Source organism: Ipomoea triloba, chromosome 3 (assembly GCF_003576645.1).
Source record: "Ipomoea triloba cultivar NCNSP0323 chromosome 3, ASM357664v1".
Lineage (NCBI taxonomy): Eukaryota > Viridiplantae > Streptophyta > Magnoliopsida > Solanales > Convolvulaceae > Ipomoea > Ipomoea triloba.
In genome coordinates, this window is record NC_044918.1 from 21,661,825 (window position 1) to 21,673,373 (window position 11,549).

General features: G+C 35.9%; 1 protein-coding gene across 2 annotated transcripts; it reads right to left on the bottom strand.

Annotated features, from left to right (window-relative positions):
* Positions 1-2,120: 2,120 nt before the first annotated feature.
* LOC116011954 (ABC transporter C family member 10-like) lies at positions 2,121-8,902 on the bottom strand. Of its 2 annotated transcripts, XM_031251397.1 has the most exons (12): positions 8,597-8,901; positions 5,867-7,923; positions 5,409-5,729; positions 5,239-5,325; positions 4,568-5,155; positions 4,313-4,477; positions 3,943-4,237; positions 3,650-3,864; positions 3,260-3,565; positions 3,115-3,178; positions 2,701-2,940; positions 2,121-2,609 (listed from the first exon to the last, which is right to left on the bottom strand). In XM_031251397.1, the coding sequence occupies exons 2-12, from the start codon at positions 7,898-7,900 to the stop codon at positions 2,497-2,499; spliced, it is 4,428 nt and encodes a 1,475-aa protein (XP_031107257.1). In that variant the 5' UTR covers positions 7,901-7,923; positions 8,597-8,901; the 3' UTR covers positions 2,121-2,496. The 2 variants fall into 2 exon arrangements, with proteins under 2 accessions (XP_031107257.1, XP_031107256.1); XM_031251396.1 differs by having other exon boundaries at positions 3,650-4,237; positions 8,597-8,902.
* Positions 8,903-11,549: the final 2,647 nt, after the last annotated feature.

Sequence of the window (11,549 nt, forward strand, 5' to 3'; positions counted from 1 at the left end):
ACCTACAATATCTTACAAGTAGTCAACAAACATAAATGATTTTTCTTAATGATATGATAATAATGACAAGTTGAAAGCTAAGTAAATGTCATTAAATGATCGATTAACACTATTTTTTTTCTACGTCAATATAACTCTAGTAACGCAAATTATATCGTGGACCGTGGTCCACAATGCATTGTGGACCGCGCATCAAAACGACGTCGTTTTGATTAATGAAAACAGACAGATGAATTCGCGCCACTCACTTTCAGTTTATATACACTACAGTTACATTTCAACACAACTACAGTTACATTTTTACATAACTACAATTTCATTCGATAATATAAAAACACAAATGTGAAACTACTATTCAGTATCAGTTCATATACACTGCAGTTACATTTCAACACAACTACAGTTACATTTCGATATAACTACAGTTTCATTCGATAATATAAAACACAAATGTGAAACTGTTATTCAGTAACAGTTTATATACACTGCAGTTACATTTCAACACAACTATAGTTACATTTCGATATAACTACAGTTTCATTCGATAATATCAAAACAAATGTAAGGCAGTATCTTTTGAGATGAACTGTAGTGTTAATTACGAGCTCCGTCTCCCACTTACTGAAACGACGTCGTTTTGGGACCACGGTCCACAATGCATTGTGGACCGCGGTCCACGATATAAGGACTGCTCATGGAATGGCAGCATTTCCGCATTGTATTCATAAAAGATCTTTGTAAAAACAACCTTATAAGTTCTCACTATGGATGCATTCTCACATGCAATTGATGCCGCAGGGAAGTTACATCAACATAACTTTTAATTTCTTTAATTTTATTTAAATAAAGAAAAAGTATTTTAAAAATATTTAAATATTTTATGTGGCATCTATGTATATTTAAATTTTTTTGATAATCCAAGTTTTTCAACGTTGTCAGACAATATCTTAAACCACATGAACTCGACCCAAGCCCATGAAAGAGTAAATCGAGTCAATTTAATTTCGAGATTAAAAACCAAGGTCCTTAATCAGGTGAGAACTAGTCCTAGGTGAGAACGTAAGGACAAATCCAAACCATTGATCTAGTAGATCAAACAGTTGAAATACACAAAATTTTGTAATATTTATGAAAATGATCCCGCTCATTTTAAAAGTTTATAATATTTATGAAAATGACCCCGCTCATTTTTTTACTTGATTTCTCATCCGTCAAATCTTGCAGATCAATGGTTTGGATTTGTCATCACGTTCTCACTTGGGGGCATAGTTCTCATATGATTAGGATTCTAAAAACCAAACTATACACTTTTGTGCACAAAGAGCTCATCCCAAATCCAAACCCTCATTGTTTATGGCAAGGATTGAACTCCACTTTGTTGCTCGAAACGAGTTTCAAGTGAGACTTCTTAGTTAGAAGTTTGAATTATTTTTAAAATGACATTATTATTTACAGTTATAATCAAATTTTGAGCTCTCTTTGTGGGGAGGAATTCCGGGAGAATCCGGGTTCGATTCTCACAAGTGACGATTCCCCCTGGGCCAGCTCCCGTGCCTCCCGGAGCGAACGTGGGTGGACTTGGACCGTTAAACGGATACAGAAAGACCCCGTGAATTTACCAAAAAAAAAAATCAAATTTTGTGCTTTTTTTTTTTTTTTAAATAAATGGAAGATAACCACTATAATGAATGATTTCTTGACCTTATTAATGTGTAACGAGTTCTTTAAAAAATGTTATTGTGAAAATGCATTTCTATTATCAATCAAGCTAATAAAATGTTCTCATGAGGTATAGGATATATGGTGGTGTAAAGAAAACATAGAAATGTCTTTTAGATGCATGTCCTTAATATGCAATATAATTTGATCCATGATATAATTATTGTACAATTTTATAGTTTGTATGCTTTCATGATGGTGACGGATTATATATGTGAGGATGGGAGGATATTTTATTGAATTGAATACCTTCAAAATTTTAAATTAATAAAAATTTTAATCAAATATAAACTCATAAAAATTTTAATCTAATACAAGCCCGAGTTCAATATAATAATATTTCGTAATACTTTGAGTGACGAGTCCTTATTTATGCGACGGATCAGGTCATGATATAAATGTCGTTGGAAAATATAACATATGCGAAAGATTGGAGACGGCAAATACAATTCATAGCACCAAAATTATACACACAAATATCACAAGATAATGACTTTTACTTCTCTGCACCACTACACAGGAGGAATGATGAATCCAAGCTACATTATATTTTTGGTTCACCAACCCTCCACAAAAAGCCGCCTTCATGTTCTAACTTCAATTCTAGTTACTTTACCATAGCACATCATACGATCAAGAACAAGATCTATCCCAATCCCATCACTTCGCCGCCCTTGATTCTTTGAAAACCCATACGTTTAAAACCATTTTCCAATTTTATATATGTATCTTCTCATTCTTGTGCTCTTGTTGGATGAATTGAAGCTGAAATTAAAGTCAATGTGATTGTGCAGACTGGTAATAAGACCAATACTCCTTCACTAGTTGTCCATACAACGAACCTTCTTTCTTCATCAACTTCATCGGTTCATCATATTCCACTAGTTTCCCTGTAGATTACAAACAAGAATATGAGGTCATAAGATAATTGCTTGACGTTTGAAGGATAAATGGAGGCTCGGGTTGGGTTATCTATCTCACCATCACTAATGGCAAGAACCATTGTACAATCCATAACTGTGGGTATTCTATGGGCAACTGTGATCACAGTACAATCGGCGAATTCTGTTCTGATTGTTTTCTGCAGAATCATGTCTGTGGCGTTGTCAATTGATGCAGTGGCTTCGTCTAGCACCAAAATCTTGCTTTTCCTTAACAAAGCACGGCCAAGACAAAACAACTGTCTTTGTCCCATACTCCAGTTTGATCCGTCTTCCAAAACTAATGAAACAAATTCTTTCTTGTTACTAAAAACAATACATGTTAAGAGTTCTACGTTGAAAAAAATAAGATAAAGCATATTGGTATATAAGGCCATGAGTTAGACTAGCTAATTGATTGGATTCAATTTTATTGCTTTCCTAAGTGAGGCATATACTATACAACAAAACTTACCCAAGGAGTCGAGCCCTTTATCCTTTTCCTCCACGGCCTCCTTTAGTTGGCACTTTTCAAGAACCTTATGAATAAAACACATGGTTGGTTAAAGATGGAAGAAAAAAACTTCAAAAGAGTTAAAAATCAGCTTGGCTATATATACCTCCCATATTTGGTTGTCAGTATGCTGAGAGAGGGGGTCTAGATTGTATCGCACTGTTCCATTGAAAAGAGTAGGATCTTGTGGTATAACCCCGAAACGAGACCTCAAATCATGGAGCCCGATCTTAGATATGTCGATTCCATCCACCACAATCCTGCCGCCTGCTGGCTCAACGAGGCGAAAGAGAGCACCGATAAGTGTGGTCTTCCCGCTCCCAGTCCTGCCTACAATGCCAATCTTGTGCCCTCCTTCAAAGGTGCAACTAATTCCACGTAGAACAAGTGGGGTGTCTTCCCTGTACCGGATCTGTTTTCCATATCGCTCATCATTATGCAATGTTATGGGAATCCTTACTTGTAATAAGAACGAGCAACAAAAAATGAATTTTACCTGCAAATCTTCAATCTCCACTTTACCCCTAGTCGGCCAATTCACTGGAGGGCGATTCTTTTCTATGATCTCAGGAGCTTCACTTGGTACATGCATGTATTGCTTTAGTCTTTCCACTGAAATGATATAGTTTGCGATAGTGCACTGGTTCTGGATAGAAAAGACGAGGGACATATTTAGCGATAGACCATAAGATAACGCCATCCCAATGAAGCCTGCAACGTTATGGATGATTTTTAGAAAACAAAAATTTATCAGGAGCCCAGTCTTAAAGATAAATTTAGGCAGCAAACCTGAGCTAAAAGTCCCGGGAGGAAGCAAAACCATGCAAAGTGCAGATGAGGCAAGAACAGTCGCACTGATTACTTCTAGCCTTTGAATCAACCACTCGTTTGCTGCAAAGTTGTAGAAAAAGGGGCTAGCATTTATATCAACTAGCTTGAGATTCTTCACAAAGAATCTATCCTCCTGTTCAAATGCCCTAATTGTCATCGCCCCAGCAACAGATTCGGCTAAATGGTTTGCAACAAACGATTTGGTAGTCCCATTAATACGCATCAATTCTTTGGCAGATGAAAAGTAGTATCTCTGTTGTCCAAGAAACTTATCAGTTCAAGTGAAACAGAAAACAAAAATCTAAGCCCTACAATGTAAAATTCTTACCTGTAATTGAATGGCAAGATAAACCATTGGTATGGAGACAAACAAGACTTGCCAGGTAACAACTGCTAGCACTGTAAGATTAGAATAGAAGTTTATGCTTGCTCCAATTGCAAATATTAAGTTAAACGGAACATCCAGATCAACAATACTCAAATCTACCGATACCTGCATTGATTATGAAAAGATTAATAAACATATGCGAGAGGAAGGGATAGTGAGTTTATCTCATGACATACTTATAAACCAAAAGCATACCCGACTTAGTATCCTTCCTAGTGGTGTGGAATCATAAAATGACATTGGTGCACGGAAAAGAGAGGTTAAAAGTTGTGAGAACAAAGAGTGCGATGATTGCACACCCAGAGTAACCGTCGATAGAGATCTAGTCAGCAAGAATACCATTGAGGCGACTCCAATTAACAAGTAAATCGCGATTAGCTTCAAAGTACTAACTTGAGAATTTTCAACATTTGCAGCCATCCACGAGTTCTGTAATACTTGGCCAATCACAAATATAATGTGTGACAGAACCGCGGTGGAAAAGAACAGGTAGCCCTTGTTCTGGCTTAGATACTGCAAATAAGGCTTAAGTCCGGTGTCCCCTACTTCTCTCTCTTCTTTTTTAATAAGTTGATCACCTGTAGAGTCTTTAGTTTGGTTCTCGAGTTGTGTCTTTCCAATTTCTCTTGTAGATCTTTCGCTCTTTTGCGAAGAAGTAACCTCTGCAAGCCTTTCAGAACCCACGGTTTCTTTGTGTGCAGCGACTAGCTCTTGAAATTCTTTGCTCGAGGCCAATAACTGTTGATAGGGAGCCGCTTGTAAAATTTCGCCATCTGACATTAACTGAAAGGAAAAGATAAAAAGTGTCATTATTTGTTTCATCAAAAACTAAATTGGAAAGAGAAACGAGGCAAAGACGAACAAACCAGGACAATATCAAATGCCGGAAGAAAATCAACTTGATGGGTCACAAGCAAGACAGTCTTCCCCGAGAGAGCTCCCATGACATATTCCTACAAAAGGCTCAGATCAGCTTTCAAATATAAATGAAAAAATAAAACTTTAAGAATACTCATAAGAGTCACAAAGTAATCACATTGAATAGGCTGGTAGCAGTATGTGCATCAACAGCACTGAAAGGATCATCCAATAGATAGATATCAGCATCTTGATATAGAGCACGAGCAAGTTGGATCCGTTGCTTCTGACCGCCACTAAGATTGACTCCTCTTTCTCCTATTTCAGTCAAATCTGCATAGGGTAGCAGCTCAAGATCCTTTACTAGTGAGCACTTCTCTAAGGTTTCCCGGTATCTCTGGCTATCCATCGAAGAACCAAATAGAATATTATCCCTAATGGTTCCTGTCTGAATCCACGCTGATTGAGAAACATAGGCAATTTTTCCATATACCTCAACCTGTTAATGATCAAGAGTAAAATTCTCAAAACTATAGAAGGCAAACAAAATTATATATACATGCCTATTATAGAATATTTTAAACCAAAAGGAATTATCTATACAATGTAGTAAAAGAAAAAAGAAGTAGAACTTACAATTCCCTGGATGCTTGGAACTTCTCCTAGAATTGCTGCCAGAAGAGTTGATTTCCCTGAGCCAACCTCCCCACATATAGCAACCTTGTCACCATGGCGAACCTCCAAATTGATGTTTCGAAGCGTAGGTTTTAGTGGATTTTCTTCCCACGAAAGATTAGCTGACCTCAGACATATTGCAGAACTTGCAACATTTTGGACATTATGCTTCTGTCTAACATTTGCATTATCCAGCTCAGGTGCCCCGAGAAACTTAACAATTCTTACAAATGAAACTTTAGCTTGAATCACCACACCAATCACATCAGGAATTGTTCTTATAGGATCCTGAACCAGGCGAAGAGTTGCTACAAAGGTGAACACATTGCTTGCACGCAATGAAACTCCAAGAAAGTAGCACGCTCCGAAAGTAGCAGTTGACACCAATACAGGCGAGGACCAAAATAGAAAGCTATTATATGCTTTACGCATCTGAACAGCCGATAACCACTTTTCTTCTACTTTCCGCATACTCTCGATGACGTTTTTGAAATGAGTTTCCCATGCATACAATTTTAGAACCTTCATATTCATAAGAGCTTCTGACATGGCCTTAAGCCTTTCATCCTGTGCATCCATCAACTTGGATTGGAATTTGTGCTGCAATTTTGCGAGGGGAGCATTGCAGAGCACTGTTAGTATTATTACTACTAAGGATGCAAAGGTTGCAAGCCCTACGGCCTGAAAGAGAATTGCAAGTGCAAAGCAGAGTTGAAGGCTTGTAGTCCATGTTTGGTGCAACCAAAACGGGAACTCTCCAATGCGATAGGCATCCACAGTGACATAGTTCATAATCTCGCCATTAGAATGTGTTAGCCTGGCAGCATTGGATAATTGCATTTGCTTCTTATATATGGCGGCTGTTAGTAATGACCTCACTTTTAGCCCAATTTGTCTGCATCTAAAGTACCACTGCCTTTGCGATAAAGATTCCAAGCACTTTGCAACGAAAAGCAGTACAGCCAAAATGTATCCCTCGTTTTTAAAACTTGCATTTCCTTCTGCAACCTCAATGAAGGCATTAAGAATCATAGGACCAGCAGAAACCGTAATAATTTTTAGCATCGCAAAAAATCCTGACACAAAGAGCTCTTTCTGGTTGCACATTATTAGCGTCTTCAGGATTGAAGGTTGGGACAAAGGATCCCGTTGTTTCTGTTTGTTCAGTAACTCCATAAACATCAAGTAACATGACTCTGCCCTATCCTGCTCACGCAATTTGGGAATGTCATCATCCTCAAGAGTTTTCGCCCTCCCAAGTCTCATCAATGAATTCAACCACCAGAAAGTCATTGTGCTCAAAGTCCCCGCTTCAGCAAACTTACTGACTGATCCTACATGATCAATCTTGTTGCTTCCATTGGCAGTACCATTTAATGGAGCATAAAGATCATTTTCACTAAATCTAAAGCCCTTGTAAGTGCATAAGAGCAATAAACTTGCTCCTATGACAGACAGTACATCTAAAGCTATCTTAACAGTTGTTTCTTTGTAAACAATAGCAATGGTGAGAGAGAAACAACAAGAAATTCCAGCAAACACCAAGGCAAGAATGGTGAAAAGCTTTAGTGATGTTTGTGAAAAGTATTTTCCACGAAGAGTGAAAGTCAAACTCAATAATAACCATGCAATCCCATGAAACAACATTAGTAACCACCAATGCATAGGCAACATGCTCTGGGTTCTCCTAACTTCCTCTTCTAAAATCCAAATTCCCAATGACAAATATATCACACCCACTAAACCATTAAAGATGGCACAGATCAATTGCAAACGACTAATGCCAATGCCACGAGAGCTCGTAGGTTTTAATGTGGACTTGGAGAGCACAACAAATAGAAGCACAAGCAAAAGAATAACATCAAAACATATCATCAACATGTTATTGATACAGGAGGAAGGATGAGTAACAAGCACCAAATCAGCAACACAGGGCTTCCCATTCTGATCTGTACAACCTGATGCGCCACAGAACATAGACCAAAGCTTCTCCATCTATTAACCTTCCCTGCAAATCCCTGTTATAGCAATCAAAGCATTCATGTCAGCAAGAAAATAAACTTCTGTAAAAATAAGATAAACAGCTCTAGTAGAAAAATGAATATTCAACAGAGCATGATGAGCATAAAAAATAATAATAATAAAATAAAATAAAATAAAAAAGTAAAAAACATATACAGAAAGAAGAAAATTGCAACAAGTTCTGCTACCTTGTGTATGCTCAGTGAAGTTCACTAGAAATCCTAGTTTATAATAGAACTCTTTGATCAGAGACCAGATAGAACAAGGTTGCTCAAACTCAACAAGCCCAGTGAAAAGCACAGACTAAAGAAAGCAAGAAACTTTTGCATTTTGAAATAGCAGTTTCTTGATTTTAAAAATTATATCAACAGTGATTGCAGGAATTAAAAAAAAAAAAAAAAAAACACAGAGAAAAGATGCAGACAACTATACTTATGGTTTTTCCTTGTCTTAATAGGCAATAGTAATAGAAGCCAAATATAGAAGTGATGAGAACAAGATCCACTTAAAAATTGTAGTGTAAACAGAGAGCATGAGAAGATGGTAACCAAAAGCAAGATCCAAGACTGCAGCCAGCCATAAACATTAAAAAAATGATAGCATATGACAAACATCCTTAGCTGGACCAGTAAAATAGTAGAGAAACACATCAAATGTCAGAGGACAAACCAGAGTCACGGGAGAAGCAGCACCAGTGTTGGATGAAGATCGTAGAAGATGGCACTAAAACTCTGGGATTTTCTCAAAGTCACAAACTTTTAAGTTCAAGGAAGATCCTAGCCTAGCCACGGCAATTTTATGAAATTCTGCAAACGTTTTGGCCTGAAAATTAAAAGTAGAACCCACAACTAACCGGGCACTGTTTTATCCATGATTAGGGTGGTGGGTTCGGTTGGTTTTGGATATTCTGGAGCACTTACAGCCCCAGACCTATACGTGGGTGTATAAAATTTGTGGGCGTCAATGGGAATTGAATGTGTATGTGTTTATATGCATATTATATAGAGGCATTTGAGCTTGCGGAAAGAAGGAGATCGCGTCATCGCTCACGTCTTCCCGGAATAAACAGAGTTGTCGTCTTCCTCGTGAGACGTATCCAGATAGAACGCTTCTTTCCTAGAAGGAAAAATTCTAATGCCGCTCACAAATATGTTAACTTTTAATGACTGTTTGGTTTGTTGTAATAATTGTATAAAGAGAAGGAGAATTCTGAATGGAAATCTATATTATGACTTGAGGCCCTGTTTGGTAAATCGCTGTTAACTGATTGGGTTGGCTGTTTGAGTTAGAAGGTATGATTTGTTAATAACATTAGTTGATTGTAGAAAGTTGTTTGATAAATTAGCTGTTAGCTGATAGCTGTTTGGTATAATTTCTTTTCTCAAAAAGCTAATTGAAAAATCTGCTTTGATTAGCCTTTTGAATTTTAGCATTTTGGAGTTACAAAAAGCTTATTATTTACTAACTAATAGTTGTCAAATAAGCCAAAATTGGCTGATAGGCTGATTATTTACTAAACAGGGCCTAAATCTTTTTAATCATGTTCAAATTGATATTTTAAGTTGAAAATGACGAAAATATATTTAAAAGTTTTAGATTTTGACATGTCTTACACGGAGGAATGATCGTCGTGGTGAATTTTAGCACTAAAATAATAATCATGGATGAAAATTAGTAAGAATTAAATATGTGGATCAAAACTGTTATTTTGTTAATATTCGTGAGACCAAAGTGATATTTCCTCAATAATAATATAATAACATAAAAACAAAATTTACATTATCGATTTTTGTTGTTTTTATTATTAAAATATTAAAAAATATTTTGCAATAAGTAAGTTTTTTTTTTAGCATAATTGCAATAAGACAGTTTGAACATAAATAGAAAAGTAAAAAGGTAAAAGAAGATAACTTTGAAAATGTCTTATCATTATACAAAAAATAAATCAAAATGTATAACTTATCAATTTAAATTATTACACCAATATAATTTTTATTTATGCTATAATTTTTAAGGAAGATGACTGAATGACTAAGTCAAGATTGAGTGAGCTCATGTACTAAAATTTTGTGTGTGAAATTATTGAGGCAAAGCAAGGGGATTTGATGCTTGTATGCTACTATATACTCTGTATTACTTTTATATTTTATTTTTTTAATGTATGCTCTCGACTAGACATTTAATATATTAGTCTAGCTCCAACTATAACATCTGTAAGTATTAATTTCTCCAACTATAATATATATAAAAGATACGGTACTGAAGTTGATCGGTTCACCGTTCACAGGTGCTTCTAATCTTTCATTTTATGTTATTATTATTGTTGTGAGAAAAAGAAGGGCGAGAACTGGGCAGGTCACCAAATTCATAATTCACAAAATGTCAAAAATGAAAACAACATTTATTAAACTTGCTGCATTTTTCCTTTTTAATTTTAAGGATATTTTTTCTTGTTATTTAATTAATTGGTCTATGTACTTCTCCGGTCCACTTCTATTTTGAGTTTTATTAGTTGGACTCTCAATCTCTATAAATGATAAATTATCTTGATCATTTTGGATCTCAAAAGAAAATGTCAATAATAAAATTTTAATGAAAAAAAATAAAAATATGAAATACAACGTAGGAATCCAAATAATATTTGTCTTCTCTTTTTGTTTGCTATGGGACATAATAATTGAGACATTCACATTGATGGGCATTGACAGTGAAGAGCACTAAATGAAATTATTGGGAACCTCATTCTCTTATCACTGCCATGCAAACAAGTTCCGACTAGGGCATCCCAATTGTAATTTTTGGTAGAGTTTTTGAGGAATCAAAGCTTCTTGGGGGAGAGAGGAAGAGTAGAGAGAAGAAATGAAGTTCTTGCACGGAGATTGATTTTTGTCTCAATAATGGGACCCACCAAGAAAGAAGAAAAGGAAATGCGCCTAACTTAAGGCGCAAATCTCACGTCCAACCGGGCCAATTGGATTAACTACTTCAATCTCAACACTCAACAAATGGGGGCTAATTGGGTTAACCCCAGTCAAAATTACTAAAGATACAAACTTGTAATCATAATGTCACTAGTTTGAATCTGAACTACCTTAGTTTGAGTCGGTCAGCTATAAGTAACTTAGGTTGGTTTCCCTCTTTGTAGTCTTTTTTTTTAAGCTAGGGTCACAAGGCGACTAGCTGAGATATATCAAATGCACACCCTCTGATAGTGACGATGATTTTCTTCATCACCCTAAAAAAAACAAATAGAGGCTAATTCATTTGATCAATCAACCATCATTTCCAAATTGTATATCATGTCTATTGTGTCATTTGATCAATCAATCATCTTTCAGGCCAAAGAATCAATGCTCCACCATCAGAGTTTGATCTTGCAACTACTCGATATTTAGAATGATAACAAAAGTATCGTCACACTATGTAGTAGTTGACTGGATTATTATTGTATATATATGATTCTTTTATACTTGATTATCACATGTTGTATTGATAAACTCATGATTGACGCCTACTATATCGTACAAGTAGTCAACAAAAACAAATGATTGTTCTTAAAGATAATGGCAAGTTGAAAGTAAATATCATTAAATGATGAACATTATTTTTTTTCTACGTCAAT